Raw genomic sequence first — 19367 nt, 5'->3', positions numbered from 1 at the left:
GGCCAGGGAGGGCGGGGGTGCGAGGTGGAGTGGAAGGGTCCGAACACTGCGCTGATTCGGGATTTGTTGCCACGGCAACCCCTTTGCTTATTCCATGTTGCAGAGCACAGTAGGAGACTACATGCATGCTGATTTTCCATCTCCCTCCATCTCACTGCCTATAACGAGTTAGCATTTTTTTATCCCAGAATCCAGCCAACAACGGCCCCCGTAATGTGTCACTTACATCACACACTAAACCTGACATCTCCAGTTGTTTGCTAAATAGCATTTTGCACCACTGTACTCAGGAGAACCGAGGGGTGGATGTAAAGGAACCAGCAGGGGGGGGGGTATTATGGATGTTGCAGTGGTGACAGTAGACATGTGCTTCATATGGATTCTGTCCTTTTCCTGCTGTAGCCGCGAGCAAACAGTAACTGTGCTGATGATAAACAGAGGGCTACTAAGAGCAGAGCTCCTGCTGTGAGGAACCACCACCCCCATAGCAGCCCTGCAATGCCAGATGAGCTCTCAACATGCCAACATCACTGCGGAAGTCTGTGCAATTGTCCCACTTCTGTGAGGTGACCCAATCACGCCACAGCCGCGCTGCAGGCTGACCGCTGTCTGGGCCACACACAAAAACAGGAAAGACAAGGTCAACGACCTCTCTGTGACCCCCCCAGGGTCCAGTAAACCTCCCAACATCACTGCCTGTGGGAGGATGGGGGTCCTAGAAAATCTCCCGTCTCCCCTCCCGTGGTTGCCTTACTCACAGAAGGCAGCAGAGAACAAGCGTGACTGTTGGCATGATTCACGGGTGAGCTCAGCCCTGCTTTTCTAAAGAGCAGCCTTTTCTCATCCTGGCCAAGACAATGAGGACATGAGTGAAGGAGCTGGCTCCATTATGGGGGCCTTACATAAAGGCCGCATTGTGCACAGCATAAAGTAGGCTTTTTTTTTTCAGGAGAAGCAGGCAGTAGCGCTGTGCTGTGTGGTGCTGAGCGGAGCAGTGCTGAGCATGACAACCAGGCATGCGTCCCCCACACACTGCAGCAGGTGAGGCCTTAATTCGACAGTAAGATCTGTTTGAACTTCATCAAGGCCGGCTGCGCACAGCGTCGCATTATAATTGTTTCTCTTTTCTTTGTGCTTTTTCCATCTCCGCTGACACACTTTCTTTCCTCGCCCTGCTTTTGCGCTTGTCACATGTCACCTGTGTCCGCAGGGCTGAGCAGTGATGACAGACTGGTCAGTGCTGCTGTGTATGTGTGTGCGTGTGTGTGTGTGTGTTGGGGGGGGCAACAGACACCTCAGCCAGAGCCTGTAGCCGGTGACGCACAGCAACAGATCTCACAGGCAATAAGATTGAACACAGGCTGATTAACACTGCTGCCATGGTTACGGCGGCTTGACTGACAGGCCTGTTCCTCTCTAAGCTCCCTGTAGCTAAACTCTGCCTGCAGTCACATAGTAGACGAAGTTCATTACTAAAGGTCGGTAGCTGCACTTTCATATAAATGCATAACCTGTGCAATAAACATGCTATTATATTAAGGGGCAGACAATTTTGATTATATCTTCATCTAGATTAATATTTTTTTCACTCAACCAAATCACTTTTAAGATTCATTTGATCTGAACAATGTAAACAATATTAGTGCTGCGACGAGTAGTCACTCATTTGAGCCATCTCGATTGATTAATCATTAACGTCGATGTCAAAAATCAAATATTGATGTAGTAAGTGAGAACCTGCTGCTTTTCTTATATTATAGCCAACTAAATATTTGTGTGTTTTGGACTGTCAGTCACTTAAAATAAGATATCTGATTAACTCATCTTGTGTTGTAGGATATTGTGACGAGCGTCACAAGTTTACATCTTCTTCTTACTACTGACAAACTGTCCAGGGTTTTCCCACGGAGGTTTACTATGTAGTGGAGGTGACGTAGTCTGAAATAAAGACCATCTCTGCCGGAGTCAGAAAAAAGGGATATCAAGTGAAACAGTATTTCACACAGCAAATACCAGATATTTTACAATGTGTGGCTATTGTTTCATCCAATAACTACATTGATCAAGAAGACATAAGCATCAGGATCTGGGTGGTTTATCACCTTGGCTAAACACTAACACTTTGAACTTTCAGTTCAAAACCTCAAAGTTACTCAGTTTGAGGAGCAGGGACACGTTGATGTTTGACATTTTGGCTTCATCGATGAGTTAAACAAGTGTAGTTATGACCGTGTCACAGATATAGTAGATACTATAAATACAGATAAATATAATATAAATGTATGTACGTGTATACACATACTGGGGGCGAACCTAGAAAACCACAAAACTAATTTCCCTTCAGAAAATAGGTCACGAAAAGCTAAACGATGACTTTGAAATCAAAAACACCTTTTAAATGAAACTGATACATCTCGAGCGCCACTTACACTTAGCGTGATAACACAGTTTATGAATGGGATCAAAGGCCGGCTTGAATTGTGACAGATAAGCCGTGTGAACACAGCTGGTTCAGAGCAGGGCTCTGAGATCAACAGATAAGAGTCTGACTTCATCTGGCAGGCAGCGGGATAATGTCACTCCAACATGATGATGTACATTATAAACCCAATCCAGATTTTAGAAAAACAAGTTCAAATCATCAGGGGGTAAAATGTTTGTCAGATAAAACAATGTTATAGACTGCACCCTGGAAATTGTAGAGAAACTAGCCAATAGGTGTTCACTTCTTGTCATGAATAAACATATTTCTACAGACCAGATGTGCCTTAAATAAACTATTACTATTGCCTCTGCCAAGGAGGTTATGTGATTGGTTTCGGTTAGTCTGTCGGTTTGTTAACAGCATAACTAAAACATTTATGGACAGATTAGCATAAAGTTTTTATCAAAGAGAGGTCTCTGTAACTGGTGATTCGATTTCGGGAGGGGGAACCCAGGAATTGTTTGGAAGGATTCTTCACCATTGCCAGATGAGGGCAAAACTTGACATTGTGAGTCATATATTCACAAACATTTAAAAAAATATATGCAGGTCAGATGGAGACAGGAGTGAAACTACATAAAGGTGGGGAATTGCTCAGCCTTGGCGTAGGTCCGTAGGTCATATGTAGACTTTATTCATACTAGATTTTAAAAAAGCAGCATCATTATCCCAGACTCCTGTTTGGCTCCTAACAGAGATAATCATCTAGGTGGGGACTTTTGATTTGTGCTTTGTGTTCGTCTGTGTGCAGAGCATTAGCATCACAGAGAGCGACAATTAGCATCCTCTCCCTGCTGGTCTGCGCTCCTCCTCGCACCGGCAGCCCCAGCAGGACCCGATAGCCTTTCGTGGCTATTAAAAGGGAATAACAGGCTAAACTGCTATCTAACAGCAGACAGACGGAGGGAAGGGGTTATCAGAATATCAGTTTTCATATCAAACCGCAAACACAAGCATCGTTCAGGAGCTTTTAATAATTTCAAACAGGCTGCATTGCCAGGCACAGCTGTGTTTTCTGCAGCACTTGAGTAAAACCCTGCAGGAAATTAAGGTGGCGTCTAGTTTACAACAGTCTTTTTTTGGTCTTTGTTCAGACTGCATTCGAGTTAAGATTATTTTCATTTTAAAATACTTTTTCTATTGACTTCTTGTTAAGTGTCCAAATTAATTTTTCAAGCAAACTTCCAAACATTTCCAGGTTACAACTACTCTATCTTTGGGTGCTGTGCCGTTGCCGAGACAAAACGAGGAACCTGGAAAAACGGGATGAGCAGCGTTTCCAAACTTCTCGGTTTTAGGCGCTGAAATACTCTGGAGTAGTGTGGACAGCAGGTGTAAACATAGCAGCAGTGATGCATTTTAAAACCTGGGGGTTTCCGAATTCAGCTAATTAAAAAACACAGGAGGATTTCACTTTTTTTAATTAGACCAGGGAGAAGTTAATTACGAACACTTTGTCGCATCTCAAACATGTGAAACTACTGCAGCTGTAATAAAGTTGGAGCAGATGAAGATGGGAGTACGTCTGCTTCCAAATAAAGACCAAACGAGTGTTCAGACAGCTCCTGCAAATCCTGCCAAGAGTGACGGGAAAAGGCAATATTTGTCCCTCACCTGTTTCAGACATTAATACGACAGATGACCCAGATATGTGGTGTTAAGTTATGACAGTATAACTCAATCAAACAGGTCCTCTGCCAGCTGGCTGGGGGCTGAAGGGAGGGTCGGGTGCAGGGGGGGTCAGTGGTACCCCCACACCAGACACTTCCAGATTCAGGCGGAGATAGAGAATCGGGGAGGGAAAGCTGCCAAGCTCGCAGGCAGCAGCATTTGTCTTGTGGGGCAACTGCTTGTGAGAGGAATGGGCCGCGTGCCGGTGCCAGAATTTTTTTTGCGTTAATGCAGCAGAGAAAAGAGGAAGAATTTGTATTCATGGCTATCTATAGACAGGAGTGGTGCCTGTGACATAGCAGCTGCTCTCCAGAGACTGGTGACACATTAACCTTCAGCCAGTTGTCGTGGCCTGCTGCCTAAAACCGACCCCAGTCTCCCCCTGCGTCTCTCTCTCTTAAAGAATACACACGTACTTGCAAAAGAAAAGGGAATTAAAATTGCCCCAAAAGTCTATGAAGTTTGATTTAAAGTTGTGTTGTGTGTCACAGCATGTGAAGCTCCATGTGTGTGATCAGCCCCCCATACACATACTAGAGCATCATCTGATCTGCACTGGGACTCAAGGGATCAGCACCACGTTGCTACAGCTGTTTCACAGCGGGTCAGGTTACCCTGATACCACCATCACCAAGGCCTTCACCAAGGGAACGACCCCACGTCAAACCAACACAAACGGCCACATACCCCCCACTCCCCACAGATCCCCGCCCTCCTGCATGTACCAGGCTCGACCCGAGGTATTTTGAGCCCAAAGCGGACACACCTTCTGAAGCTCACGTCTCGTAGGGAAGCTCAACAGCTTGTGGCTGTCAAACTGAAACCTTCTCACAGGAAATTAGAGAAAGTGCTTTGACAGCTCTTTCATTCAGCCTTCGGCAAAACAACATAAACTACAACCAGTGACGAGCAGGACTGCATATCGAACCTCAGAACTTTTTTTGGTGCTGACCATAACATTTAGCGGCACAGAATCAAAAGCTAGCTCTGAACCGCTTGTTTCTTTTCTTGTTTTGTTCATTTGACTGTTTCTGTTTTGAATCCAGTCTGCTGGTAGACAACATATAACATTTGGGAAGTTTGTTTTCTGTTGCTAAATAAAATAGGACACAATAGCACACTGATATGAAGTATGAGGTGTGTAAAGGTACTGTTCTGACTCAAGTATTTTATTGGCAGCAGCAACCAGCACAGTCGAGTCAAAATGCTATAACTTATCGACAATAGAAATAATTAGATCATACATCTATTAGTCAATCAAAAGGAAGCTTGTGCCAAAATCATGCAAAAATATCTTGTGTCCTAATTAATCAGATGTGAATATTCACAAAATTTCTTAGTCCTCTGTGATAGTAAACTGAATATTTGCGTTGATTAGTAACAACAAAAACCAGGAAGACATCAATTTTGGCTTCAGGAAATTCTGATGGGCATAATTTTAAAAGTAGTTTGTGGAGCTATTGACCTGTGCTGTGGGAGATGTTTCTATCATTTTGTCATGAATAGGATTAAAGGTAAACTAAATACTGCGTTAGCTTTAACCGGGTGCAATTAACTAGCTTTCAACCATGTTGCCCAGTTTGAGTTCATTGTTTTCCTCCCAGTCGGTAGACAGGGAATGTGGCTGCCAAACACACAAGAACAACATGTGTGGCAATAAATATGTAACCACTTGTGTGCTCCAGGGGAATTGAACTTCCTTAAATCAGTTTGCCATTAAAAAAAATGCCCCCACACCAGAACAATGATGTCTTCCTCCTGGACATCCTGCTGCTCACTCACTCACTCACACTCTCTCTCACACACACACACACACTCACACACACACACACAGTCCCTTGTAGGAAAAGGACCACATAGGTGAATTCATTGAAAGCTGAGGTTCCTAGATTTGCAGGAGTCTTCGAATAGTTCCCCATGCTGAGGCTCCTGACCTGGCCCCCATACCTGCTACAGCTGAGAGGGCGTAGAGCTGTTAATCCTGACTATGTGTGTGTGTGTGTGTGTGTGTGTGTGCGTGCATATGCACGTCCAGGTGTGTGTGTGTGTGTGTGTGTGTTCAGACGGTGACTGATTCACTTGCGCTTCAAGTTGTTCGGACCAGAAAGACAGGACAACCTCTGAAAAGTGGGTCAGTGAATGTTTTGGTAGCAACTATGCAAGACGATACACGCAGAGCAGCAGCCCTCCCTCCCTCCCTCCCTCCATCTTTCTTTTTTTCTTTTACATCGCAGCCTCGCACACTTCTGTGACAACCAGCCCACTGTTCGTGTTGCCCTGAGCGGCGTTCAACGGCAGCGGCTCGCACAAATGTGTTCACTCCCGTGTGGCACAAGTGACCAACTATCAGCCGCTCCGAGTCCGAACTCGCTTTCCCCCAGTCATGCGAGCTCGTCGCTAACCTGCGTCGCTGCACCGCGGCCATTGGCCGGTGAATGGGACGAAAGAAGTGAACACAACAAACGGCCTCGACTCGCTCTCGCCCCTCGCCGAGGGACCGTGAAGTAAACACGGCCGCATTGTTCGCAGCTCGAGCGGTGGGAATGTTTCTGGAGTCCGCGCAGCCGGTTGTTCCGCCGCCGTGTGTCTGCGTTAAATTAAAGCTATGTACCGACTGTGTGTGTGTGTGTGTGTGTGTGTGTGTGTGTGTGTGAAAAGGGTCTCTCACCAGAAACGATGAGCGTTGCTCCGACCGGAGTCCCCGACCTCGGAGCTTCTCCTCAGGCCGGATGCCGTCTTTTCCTCCGTTTGTGATCCCCCCCCCCAAAAAAAAAATAAGAGGCACCGACCTCTTCTCCTCCCTCGTCTTTGTGGTGCCGGGGTTGGCGGTTGCTACTTTCTGGTCCTCAGTGTCGCCTTATGTCCGCGGGGTTGTAGCGTCCGGCAGCATGGCTCGTTTCCAGGCCTCAAAGTTTGACTCCCGGTCGGAAATAGAGCGAAGCGCCGCTGTTCTGTGAGTGTGCGAGTGCGTTCAAACCTCCTCTCTCAGGTCGGAGCGACCGTGGCAGCGCGGCGGACGGTGTTGGTGACTGGTGGATCTAAGTGTGTGTGTGTGTGTGTGTGTGTGTGTGTCCTCTGCTGCTCGCCTGCCACCGCACCGCCGACTCATCTGGACGTCAGCGTCGAAAGAGCGCCACCCAACTGCGGGTGCCGGAAGCGACACAGGGGCGGCCAGTGCGGCCCCACAGCGGCCCCTACTGGAGGAAGGAGGAAGCGTTGCAGTCCCGCGACTAGTCTGCTCACACTGCACTCTGGATACACATGACTGAAACTGATGCAGTCCAACACAACAGTCCTACAGGAGGCTGCATACTTTCCGGCACAACTTTACACAGAGCCAGAGAGGGCGGCCTTGTGCCCATTTCAGACATTTGCGAGAAAACCATGCTCTGGCTCTGGGCCCGGTTTGTTACATGGCACTTATTCATTTTTCCTGAAATGTCAGTTTTTGCTCAAGGTCTTCCAACTTAAATTCACAAATTAACTATACCATAACCACCACTAACCATAGTGAGCCCTACGTTTCCCCTCTATGGTATGAAAAAAACAGGCCATCACAGCCATCAAAGGACATCTTATATCTACACATGGTGTCAGCTAACTTGCTTTAACTGCACTACAATGACCAAAAAAGCCAAATAAGATAACCAAGTTAAAATTGAATCCTCAGCAGCGTCCTCCTCTTATCAGATCTCCTCGGTCGCCCCCTCCCTCCTCTGACAAGCACTCAATCTTCCCAGGGTTCCCACCCCACCTCTCACACGCACCTTACCCACCTCTCTCCCCTCCTGGTGTCCTTCACTTGCTTGTAGCTCAACAATTCGCACACAGAGCTAAAGATGTCCTGCACGAATGCAACCCTCCTGGCTCTCCTCACTGTGCTCCTCGCTCTTTCCTGTGAGTCTGACCGCATAAAGAATTCTGGATTCTGGTTTTTGTTACATGTGGACTTGTTTCATCAGGTTTAGACACCTTCATGATTGCTGGTAAATGTCTTTGTTTTTCATCCACGGGGAGCCAAGGTTCTGTGTTATGATTTAGGGCTTTCTTGCTTTGTCCTCAGGGTCTCCAGAGGTCGACTCTGCAGCTGTGTCCAGCAGCTCGGGCAGCGCTAAGGACCCACAAGGTGAGGAGCTGCATCAGCTGCACCGCTCCCACTGTGCCTCCTCTCTCTTTGTCCCTTTATGTTGTGAGCTGAACCTCCTCCTGCTTCCACTGCAGGCCCACTGAAGAGGATTTTCGTGAAGGAGGCCGATGCCTCAAGCTTCTTCAGAAGACGCAGCAGACGGGGCATCAAGTCCCAGGATGAGATTAATGGTGAGTTCACTTCGGGTTGGTTTGTGGCCAAGCCAAGATGTTGTTTGTGTGTCTGTGGTTGTGTGTTTGTGGTAATGGTTGGCGTCTGTACTTCATTATATAAGTATACATTTTGGCAGCAGATATTCTCTCACACTAATTCCCACACTGCTCGAATCATGTTGTATTGATACGAATGGTGATTCACAACAAGAGCGTTTATTCTACCAAATCACTGAGTCTCATTTTCAAAATTCAAGAAAAAAACAATGAATCCTGTATAATGTTTTTTAATTGTACTTGTGTTATTTTAGTGATTTATTATGATTGTTAAAAAGTACAACTTTTTATTTTCGTGTTTGATTTTACACACCTTTCTACAAAACTCTATAATGTGCAAGACTTTTGTGTTTCCACATAAAACAAGAAAAAAATCTGTCAAATTGCTTTGAGAAATCTTGACGATTCACCTGCTTTTTCCCCTCATGATTTAACAAATTGTTTGGTTTATTGTTATTTTGAAGGAAAATTTAACAGCTGACTGAGGCACAACATCTCAAAGTTAGCCTGGCGCATTAAAAGTGACATGCAACAATGTGCAATGTACTTGTAAAGAGAATAACACATCAAATCCGGTGTTCCCTTTAAATTAACTTTAATAGAAATCAGTGTCACTCTCAAAACAAGACAGTGCAGAGCAAACTGCTGCACAAGTATCAGCAAAATTCCGAACTAAACTTTTATTGTCTCTTTAGGGAATTTATCTCACACAAAGGATCCTTGAAAAATGGGTTGAGAAAAGTTTTTCAAAGTACTGGTGTCTCATCAAAGTGTTTTTTTTCTGTGTGGAACAAGAGATAATGCCTCTTTTTGTCCTCTTCCTGAGCAGAAAGAGGAGAGATGCAGTAATGGAAACGCGTCATCGCAAAGTTTGACCCCAGTGATGGATTTATTTCTCTTGTTTTAGGAGACTCCAACTTTGGGTTGAGTGATAAATGAAATGACTTGTTAAAACGCAGACCTTTGGGCTAAATGTTTTTATGAGTGTGACATCCAGCAGCTGTTAACTGACCTGACCAGAGACCACATCAGACCTGTCTGCTCACACAGCAGCTGCTGGAGGCACAGGGCAGCATGGAGCGCTCTCTCTCACACACACACAAACACACAGACACACACACACACACACACACACACAGCAGCATAGAGCAATATTTTCCTTAGACGTTTTGTGCAAATTCACATGTCGTACACTGTTTCAGTGTTTGACGTTCTTGGCTGGTTGGAAAGCGCTGTAATGTTACAGCTCTGCCAACAGGAAGGTGAGAGCGCACACAGAGTCTGCCGCTCCGAATTGGAGTTGTGTAACACGCTCATGGGGCCGTGCGCATGTAGCAACAAAATGAACACACACCAGAGAACACAGTGATGGACGAGTGAGTGGGTGAGCGTTTGGGAGCTGAATGTGGAATGTGCCGACACTCGGCAGAGACAGGTCAGAGAAACACAAAGTAGAAAATTGAGACCAAAAAAAAAGTATGCTCAGTCTCCTGCCGAATAATGACATGAAAGCAAAACAATTCTCCTGCAGGTAGAGGAAATTTGCAAAGGGAAATATCTGATGTATGTAGTAGATGTTTCAGAAGGTGGATAAGGTGACAGATCATTTTGAGGTAAAGTTTGGTCCATTAGACTCCAAACAAAGGCTCCCTGTTTGATTTTGGGCATTTTTATCAGCATCAGTAAGCTGTAAGCAGCAGATCGGCTGTGATGCGTCACATGAAGAACATAATGGATGAGTAACTCTTTTGTGCAACATCTGACGGAGATAAACCCCCAAAATAACAACTAGTTTCCCTCAGCACTTATTCTATTTATGTAATTTCATTTGCATTCATCTGAGCATCTTACAAACATGAACTCTTATAAACCTTGAATTCCCAACACAAGCTCCAGCTCATGCACAGACTTGTGTAAGGAATCCTGGTGGTCAAAGGTCATGACCTGACTTGGCACGGCTATCACCAACCTTCACTATCTCAGCCGATGGCTCTTTCTAATGTTGCTGCAGTCAGTCTGTCATTTTCACTGACACTAACTCGCCCACACGTGACAGATACCTTCTCGACGGTCTTCAGGTCAGAGGTCACGTGGCTGTCAAAAGTCATTGGCCTCACTTCTCTGTATTCATATTAGTAGATGTAATCTAAGGCTGGATTCTAAATCATGGGCATTATAACGGTCTTGAAACAATGTAAACCCGTCCTTTATCTTTGCTTTGTACCCACACACATTTGTCTGGATGAAGGAAAAAGGCTGAGGCATGAGTCATTAGCTTCTTTTCATCACTCGGGGGTCCAGGTTCTGTGTCAGCCTTGGATACAATCACCTGCGATGAATCACAGCTTCGCCACAAACACCAGCTTCATGAAGTTCACACCAAGCATTGTCTCTTCAGACGCGGTGATTCAGTCCTGTGGTATTTTTTGACATGGCAGTTTTGTGACGCTCTTCAGCTATTGTGTGTGGAGTGTTGTGTCGTTACTTGTAGGCGAGCTTTGAATTGAAGCTGTGACTTCTTATTTGTTGCGGCAGATTATTTCCAGACTGCTCCAGTGATTTAAAGTAATTTACCCAAGTATTTCCATTTTCTGCAACTCCTTTTTCGCTACATTTCAGAGGCAAATACTGAAATGAATGGACTACATTTACCGGTGGTTGTAGTTACTGTGGCTTTTCAGGTTAAGGTCCTGTTTGTGAAGATTTTCCTGTTCAAAATGTCCAATGAAGTTACAAAAGAACAGCCAGGGTTTAAAATTGATGGAAAGGGTAAGGGGGTTAGGGCTGGCCTGCCGAAAACGTGTTCAAAGTTAGTCACTTCTCATAAGATTCCTGATCCTTCCTCAGCAGCCACGGTTGAAATGGCAAATTAACTTCTGAATTTAAGATGTTTTTTATTTGACGCTTGTTTCATCGTCATCCCTCCTCTGTGCCTGCAGCCGAGCAGAGGCTGGTTCTGGCCGCGGATGAACGGAAAAGAGAGTTTCACGAGGAGAAGAGGAATGAGTTTGAGAGCTACGCTGAAGAGGATCATGATGGTATGTGAACTCCTCATATCTGTCTGTAGCTGAGAGGGAAGGGTTCACTCCAAGTACGAGTTCATTCATCTGCCGAAAAATTGTTCTAATCCTCCAGAACAAAGCGAAAGGACCAGAGAGAGCACCGAGCAGTGGAGGGAGTTTCACTACGACGGGATGCATCCTCCCCAGGAGTACAACCGTCACTCCGTCTGAGGCGGGGCCCGGGGTGCAGTAGGAGAGGAGGGGTGTGAGGTTGTGAGCTGGCAGGAGACCAAGACTTAAAAGAAACATCTTGAGCTGCACAGCAATGCATTCGACAGCTGCACAGTAGAGACATCAGATACAGTATGAAAGAACTCGTTCTTTTAACGCTTGTGTTGCTGACATTGGCTTTACTTAATCATTGTTTGGGCTCCATCAGAAAGTAATAAAAATGCAAAGGTGACAAAATGGAGAATAAGCAGTACGGGCTGAGTCTAACAATTATTTTCATTATTAATTTACCTATTGTGTATTTTCATGATAAATTGATGGAGTATTTTTGTCTCTAAAATGTCAGAAAAAAGTGCAACAATCACCGTTTCCCAAGATCCAAGGTGAACGTACAGGAATTTCTCTCTCAGTTCAACCAATAGCCCAAAAGCAAAGATAGTAAGCTATAGTTCAATGGACCAAGAAAATGAGCAAATAGTCACATCTGAGAAGTTGGAACCTGTGTTTTTACTTTTTCTTAAAAATAACTTATCTGTCAAAGTTTATTCACAGACAGAGGAAATAAATAGTTGAATTACTTATTTTGGGGATGAATTAAAGCCCATAAAAGGTCCTCTTTATGAATGAACTGTTATTTTATCTGTTAAAAACCACAAATATACAATAGGTCGTATGAAACACGATAAAACCCGAAACAGTTTGTCGATTTCTGCAGTGCACTTCTGAAACTACCGTCTCATAAAGTTATACAAAGAGGATCACCCTGACGAAGTACAATGTGATGTTTTTGTTGTTTAAGATGTATTCTGGTTTTTAAATCACCAGAAGCTGATCATATCATTTGTAATGACATTAGTTAAATGTATTGACTAGAACTCTTGAAAAACTACATTCCATAACAACTTCTGATGTAGGAAATGTGTACAGACCTTAACTAACTTGATATTTACTTCCTGCCAAAGAAGCAAAGACACGTGCAAACAAGCCTCTTTTTTTAATACACAAATCTCTACAACTCCAAACAACAGTTCTGCAACAATATGTAATACATGCATACTGAGGTGCCGTAATTGCACCACATTTTCCTTCTTTTGATGTTTTTTGGAGAGAAAAAATGTAGGGAAGACAAAAATAAACACTCAAGACCCAAGCAAACTGTGTTGTTGAGATTTGTATTTACAGATATTCACTATTTAACATTTATCGATAATTCAAGATGGCATAGCCCTCTGATATTGGGCATGTTCTGGTGGAGGGTTCTTTCCCACCCTGCATTCATGTTGAGTGATTTAAAGATGAAATAGAGTTACCACAGAGAAAATACTAAGACAGATCCCTTCTCTTCTCTCTGTGAGAGCGGGAGAGAGCGGGAGAAAGAGTCTTTCTGCTAAATTCTACAGGCTGGTATGAAAGCACAGTGATTAAACACAGAGAGAGTGAACGGTTTCCAGACCGGCCCGTTCATGGGCGGAAGCAGAGCACGGTATTTTCTCGAATGAACTTCTACACTATAGATCTGACGATTCTGCAATGGGAAGATCATTTGTCATTTGACTTTTCTTTTGTTACTGCAGACATGAATGTGCGTTTCAAACACTGTCTTTCAATCCAATTCTGTAATTCAAGGTTTTTTCATGGGAAAACAATCCATTCAGCGCGAGTTACACGATGCTCGTATGTTAGTAATGATGGATTTAAAGAAAGGAAACGTCCGTCAAACTCTCCCGATGGCACGTTATATGCAGTATTTGGAGTTTTTTTCTTTTTCAGCTATTTCACACGTCCCCGGCAGCAGTGTCTGACCACTCTGAGCAGGGTTTTTTTTTGGATAGGTTCACGTCGGAGCACATCCCTGAGAACTGGTCACAAAGCGAAAACACGTGGTCGCCCTCCTGTGGTCGAGGACGACTTCACAGTCACATTAGAATTAATTAACCAAACACAACAGCGATTATAAAGTAACAACTATTAGATAGTGTGTCTTTTGTCATTTAACGCGATAACTTTTTCAGTCCAGTTTGACATCACTTTTACACATATCCCAAAGTGGTAATCTTAGAAAAGTCACAATGTAAGAAAATAAATAATCCGATGCATTAGTACAATGCACCAGCGCTCTCAGCGACCACACTCCTGCTCGTGTTTCGCGTCCACACACTTTAAAGCAAAGAGATTACACACACTGTCATACTGTTGGGTAGTTATGACCCCGTGAACCATCGTAGCAAATACCACAGCAAATTAACGAGCGGTCAAAATGACGAGAAGTTCAGAGTGCGGATGATGTCACAATTATTTACCACAACTTGACGCTTATATTTCACTGATCACTCCACTCCACAGTTTTTTCTAGGCAGGATATCTACACGAGGCATACAGAAGAGCGCCCTGTCCCAAGGCGCTCAATCAAAAATGACAGCAGCTTCAGTAAAGAGTTCCCTTTAGTGTGGCACTTCCGAGACCAGCAGGTGGTTTGTCTGCCAGACAACCATGATCCAGCCTGAACGTGGCTTCCACAATAACAACTTCTGGTGACCCTCTCCCCCTCCTCTGTACTTCCAGGTCTGTATGACAGTGGGAAGGGAAGCAGCAGGGTGCCGTGCTTAGCCATGGTAAAGGGAGCTGAGCCAATGCTCCTTAAATTCCTCCCATGCTCGGCAGAAAGAGGTGGGAGGTTGCGGGACGGGCAAGCTGGGCAATAACATCAACTCACGAGGCCTGGGGTGGTTTCATCCCCTCTCAAAGCTCCGTGGTCTCCCAGCTCACCTCCCGCGGAACCTGGCGTCATTTAGTCCCCGTGTGGATGACTGTGACGGTGGAGGGTCGCGGCCGTGGCGGCTCGGCCACCACAGGTGGCTCCTCTGGTACGGGAGGGGAGGGGGCATCGGAGTCCTGATTGTATACTTTAACAGCAGATGGCAGAGGAGCTATTGGAGGACCTGTGGGACAAAATAAGTGAAATGTAAGGAACAATAACAAGTGGAGTCATTTGGTCATTTGAGAGATTACAGGTTTCCGGGATATAGGGAACATTTGATGTGTCTGAAAGCTCTGCCAAAAGCTTGTGAATTGACCTTGAGTTAAGATTATCTTCTTATTCATGTAAATTATCTATCATGGCTTATTACAACATCTGAGATATACTACTGCATACTCAAAATCTGCGATTAATGATTATGTTCATTATCGTTTGGCCTTAAGACTGGATTTAAGATTAATCAACTGATTATGTAAACCATCAATAATTGAGTCTGTCAAGGCAGAACATGTCTAAAGCGACCGTTTCGCTTTAGACATGTTTTGTCAAAACTAAAAAAGGTATTCAGTTTACAATAATATTAAAGCAGCAAATTCTCAATTAAAGCTCAATTACTTCAAACTCTTGTGTCAAACTAAACGCCACCAGAAAAACGTCAAATTCAGTTTGGTCTGTTTTACCAAAAGTGACACCTTGAGAGCTTTTTAAACAGTTGCTTAAGGGAGAGGGCAGCAGAGTGAACAGAGCCCAGCTGAGCGCAGTGCTACGAGTTGGACATGTTTGCGTCCACAGAGAGCGTCTGAGGTGTCACTCACAGTCCTTGGAGGAGAGCGGGGCACAGTCCACAGACTGGCTCTTGGCCGGAGCTCGGCTCTGAGGGTTGGACACAGAGTTGTTGCTGGAAACGCTGCTGCCGAAGCTGGTTCCCAGCTGCAGACGCCTCATGTGGCGGATCACAGCCGTCGCATTAAAGGCTTGCTGTGAAGAGAGAGTGAAAACAGACGAGTGTGATACCAGAGACAAATTCCTGCATGTATTTGCAACTCTAAAAAGAAATGTATTGAAATGTATGTGAATCTCTTCTCAGGTTCCTTCTCCATGAGGCAGCTGTGGGTTTTTTTGTTACATGTGAAAGACCAAGAAAGAGGAAGTGTTGTGCTCACCCTCCATTTGCTTTTGGCAAAGTTTTTCCGCATCTGTCGACTGACTGATTCGTGTATGTTCTTGCAGAGAGCGGTGTCTCCAGCAATCCTGAAAATTACAGTCAAGTCCCTTCAGATCATGCAAATTACAATTCACACATACAAGCACCCCACTGCACAGCTGCTTTATATTTGTATCTGTAATACCATGGGAATCCACCCTCATGCTGTTATCCTCTTTTTTCTCCCATCATTTGTTTTCATTCTCCTGAATCATGTTTGACTGATGGGGCAATGTGGTTTTGCAGAAGCTCACCCACCATATCTATTTCAATCACATTCATCATACTATCGCCCGTATGAAACCCTGTCAATGAAACTCATTCCTCTCTGTTACGACACTTGTTGCCGGTGTCACAAGCCAAATATCTTTAACAGACGGACCACCTGCCCAGGACCCGAAAGGCCCATTACTGGCTAACAGACACATTCATATTGGCCGCTTCAGTCGGAGACAGCGGCCCACGCGCCGGCTCGCTCTTGTTACCTCCAGCTCAGGCCTGGAAAGACATCCTCATTGTTCATTAAAGCGTCCACATACTTCAAGGATCCTTCAGGACGCCAGGCCCTAATTGGCAGCATGATTTCTCTCTGAGGGCTGCCGGTGGCGAGCAGAGGTGGGTTCGCGGCTTGGAGCCATGGCGACAGATGACAGTGGGAGGACATGCGCTCTATGACAAATTCGTAAAGCCTGGCTATCTGCGTCACAGCGCTGTTTAATTGCACCGCGACGCGTGGTTCCCTCTGATTGTCTGGGTGGGATTGCAGTGTGTTGCGGTTAGTTTCTCACCAGGGGTGCTCCAGAGCCTGGTCACATGTGAATCTCTTCTCAGGGTCCTTCTCCATGAGGCAGCTGATGAAGTCTTTGGCTATGAAAGCAATTGGAAAGAGGTGAAGAGCACGAGCGGCTGAGAACGTGTTCCGTACTCTGCTGCACTCAGGGATTTAAAGGTTTTTTGCGTTTTATTTTACGGGTCCTACAATTTTCTGACAGTTCCTGGAACAAAAATAATAATCCGGTACTAATTATAGAGTTGAGAGACAGCACGAATACTAAATACCCATTCTATTATCTTAATTCTTCAGAACATCCATTGCACGTCCATCCTGGAGGACGATTTTGGCTGTCGTTACAAACATATACAGTGATGTTACAGCAACATGCGATGTGTGTGAGTGAGCAACGTGACCTTTTATGAACAAAGCCAGTGATCAGTGTTTTAGTTACAGATGTTTTCAGACAAGCTAGCCGGTGAGATAGTTCTCTCAATTGCACTAGTCTGAGCTCAACCCTGACTCCACCTGGACGATTGAACACGAGCGTCTCATCATATTGTCTAACTATTTGCAAAATTACTGCTTTCTGTCAGTGGCCGGGGCTCGATTCATACAATTGTTTTCTTGAAATTATATGGGAAGGGCAGGTTCTGTAAAGCAAGTGTTACAATTTATTTCAACATATAAGAACACAGACGAACAGTACGACGTAGCTCACCAGAGTCGGATATGTCGTCCCAGTACGGTGCGTCAAACTCATAGTCGGCCTTGAGGATCTGCTCAAAGAGCTTGGAGTCGTTCTCGTCGTAGAAAGGAGGGTAACCGCAGAGCCTGAGGAGACAGAGATGGATGATTGCACAACAACAGTCTGTGTGAGTGCTGTCCTCCAGCTGGTGTTAGAAACTTTAACCCACATCTAAAAGGATTTGCTGGGGCCCTAATCGCATTCACTGGCAGTTTGATTTTTTTCATATAACATGCAACAGGAGATGGTTCAGAGGGATTATAGAGACTACATGAAGGCTGGGAGGGGAAAAGTGGGACGAAACTGTCCATGTTCATATAGATATGGGGAAAAAGGGGGCACGCTACTTGCAGATATGCAACATTAATCCATACTGTATATTTAAGTTGTGCTTGTGATTATGAGACAGTATGAAATGATTCCATAACAACAATCAGACAGAAGCCTCATTTGTGAGGGCAGGAAACTTTTCCTCTAGATTACCTTAAAATTCATCATCCTAACCAATGGATAATGGTGCAATGCCACTTTATCTAATTAGTTGTGTGGCTTTGCCCAACACGACATGTGTGACCCATGCTGTCAAGTTCTTCAGGATGAAGGGGTTTCTCTATTTAAAGTTAATGTCCAAATAAACACAACATCAGTTTCAGTTATTTCAATTTTATTTTTCATTTGAAATGAAGTACTCACAGAATATAAGCGATGACCCCAATGGACCAGCAGTCCACCGCCTTACTGTAAGGCTTCTGAGCTAAGACCTCAGGAGCTGGAAATATGAAACATATCAGCATCAGAATAATATATAGGATCAGTCAAACACAGAGGTAGAAGAAGAATGTGAATGTTTGGTGGTTTGCCTGTGGCAGATGGCCGAGGTTAACCTGTGGCTACTTAGATTAGGTCATGTTTAGCCAACTAGAGCTAATTATGTGAGAGCAAGTTTCCACCAGAGCACGAGCTCAAAGGGCCTCCTCACCCACGTATCCTGGAGTCCCACAGGCGGTGGCCATCACGTCACCGGTCCCCTCCATTTTTGAAAGGCCAAAGTCACTGATCATGATCTTTGACTCGTCATGGGGACTGAAGTACAGCAGGTTCTCGGGCTGAAAACACAAGAAAGAGTCCGACAATGCTCCTGCGCTCGTCTGTCTCCGTTTGTTTCACGCGAGTCCGTGCCTTTTTTTTATTATCGTGTAGATTAATTTCAGACGCCCAGACAGGAAGATGTCAGACAGAATGTGAAACAAAATCCCCTGGATTTGTCATTTAAGAGTACAGTTCATCCAAAAAGACTTAATCAGTTTTACTGAGATTGAAAATCCCTCACATTTAACCTCTGTGGGTGATCAGCACAAAGAGCTTGTGTGATATCACTCACACAGGTTAAATAGAAGGGATTTTACTTTCTCAGCAAGACTCACGAGCTGTCCCTTGTTATGAGTTGTCTTCAACAATAAAATGCAGGGGGATTCTGTGAGGAAGTGTGAATATTAAATACTGTTTTACCTTCAGGTCTCGGTGCACTATGCCCATAGAGTGCAGATAGTTGACTGCATCCAAAACCTGCCGGATGAGCCGACTGGCATCCATCTCTGTGTAAAAGCCCTTTTCCACGATGCGGTCAAACAGTTCACCTCCGGACACCCTGCCAAAACACACACACACACACACACACACACACACACACACACACACACACACACACACACACACACACACACACACACACACACACACACACACACACACACACACACACACACACACACACACACACACACACACACACACACACACACACACACACACACACACACACACACACACACACACACACACACACACACACACCAAAATCAGCGATTATTAAGTGCTTTACAAAGGTCAGGAATAAAACAAAAATGTATTAGTATTATCTATTACTTAATACATTACATTCTATACATAATAAAAAGTAAAAGGTTTGGATGAGAAAGTAGGAACAGGGAACACTGGGCACAGACATGTACACACAACTTCGCACAACCACAGCCTTACCAGATATTAAGAAAACAGCCTTACCAGATATTAAGAAAACCTTTTTAAAAAAGTAGATACAGATTTTTCAGTACTTTTGTCCAGTTTTACTGGTTCATAG

The 19367-nt window shown here is 44.7% G+C and overlaps 3 protein-coding genes across 7 annotated transcripts in view; 1 reads left to right on the top strand and 2 right to left on the bottom strand.

Moving 5' to 3' along the window:
- Positions 1-7083, bottom strand: part of LOC118315643 (cyclin-dependent kinase 17) — a 27918-nt gene extending 20835 nt beyond the window's left edge. For 2 of the 3 annotated variants that reach the window (XM_035643086.2, XM_035643088.2), the window contains exon 1: positions 6825-6958. The gene's annotated coding sequence lies outside the window, so the exon portion shown is untranslated. Of the gene's footprint in view, positions 1-6824 lie in introns of all 3 variants that reach the window. The other variant, XM_035643087.2, reaches the window with a different exon arrangement.
- ucmab (upper zone of growth plate and cartilage matrix associated b) lies at positions 949-12895 on the top strand. 3 transcript variants are annotated; one of them, XM_035643106.2, is made up of 5 exons: positions 949-1041; positions 8220-8282; positions 8378-8473; positions 11452-11550; positions 11648-12895. In XM_035643106.2, the coding sequence occupies exons 1-5, from the start codon at positions 1017-1019 to the stop codon at positions 11743-11745; spliced, it is 381 nt and encodes a 126-aa protein (XP_035498999.1). In that variant the 5' UTR covers positions 949-1016; the 3' UTR covers positions 11746-12895. The 3 variants fall into 3 exon arrangements, with proteins under 3 accessions (XP_035498999.1, XP_035498997.1, XP_035498998.1); XM_035643104.2 differs by lacking the exon at positions 949-1041 and adding an exon at positions 7292-7560; XM_035643105.2 differs by lacking the exon at positions 949-1041 and adding an exon at positions 7418-8053.
- Positions 12725-19367, bottom strand: part of camk1db (calcium/calmodulin-dependent protein kinase 1Db) — an 18901-nt gene continuing 12258 nt past the window's right edge. Inside the window, exons 4-11 of the mRNA XM_035643100.2 lie at positions 18737-18875; positions 18207-18333; positions 17921-17996; positions 17201-17313; positions 16496-16574; positions 15667-15754; positions 15319-15481; positions 12725-14684 (exon numbers count right to left, since the gene is read on the bottom strand). Of these exons, the coding sequence (XP_035498993.1) occupies positions 14530-14684; positions 15319-15481; positions 15667-15754; positions 16496-16574; positions 17201-17313; positions 17921-17996; positions 18207-18333; positions 18737-18875 (940 nt within the window). The 3' untranslated portion in view covers positions 12725-14529. The remainder of the gene's footprint in view (positions 14685-15318; positions 15482-15666; positions 15755-16495; positions 16575-17200; positions 17314-17920; positions 17997-18206; positions 18334-18736; positions 18876-19367) is intronic.

The sequence above is a fragment of the Scophthalmus maximus genome, chromosome 7 (genome assembly GCF_022379125.1).
Source record: "Scophthalmus maximus strain ysfricsl-2021 chromosome 7, ASM2237912v1, whole genome shotgun sequence".
NCBI lineage: Eukaryota > Metazoa > Chordata > Actinopteri > Pleuronectiformes > Scophthalmidae > Scophthalmus > Scophthalmus maximus.
This window is presented reverse-complemented; position numbering and strand designations above follow the sequence as displayed.

What these genes read in the sequence shown, in the direction of transcription:
- ucmab (XM_035643104.2), top strand. Translation starts at nt 7,431, where the DNA reads ATGCAGTCCAACACAACAGTCCTACAGGAGGCTGCATACTTTCCGGCA. An exon ending in GTCCCAGGATGAGATTAATG is followed by an intron (nt 8,474 to 11,451) that starts GTGAGTTCACTT and finishes CTGTGCCTGCAG; the next exon opens with CCGAGCAGAGGCTGGTTCTG. An exon ending in CGCTGAAGAGGATCATGATG is followed by an intron (nt 11,551 to 11,647) that starts GTATGTGAACTC and finishes CTAATCCTCCAG; the next exon opens with AACAAAGCGAAAGGACCAGA.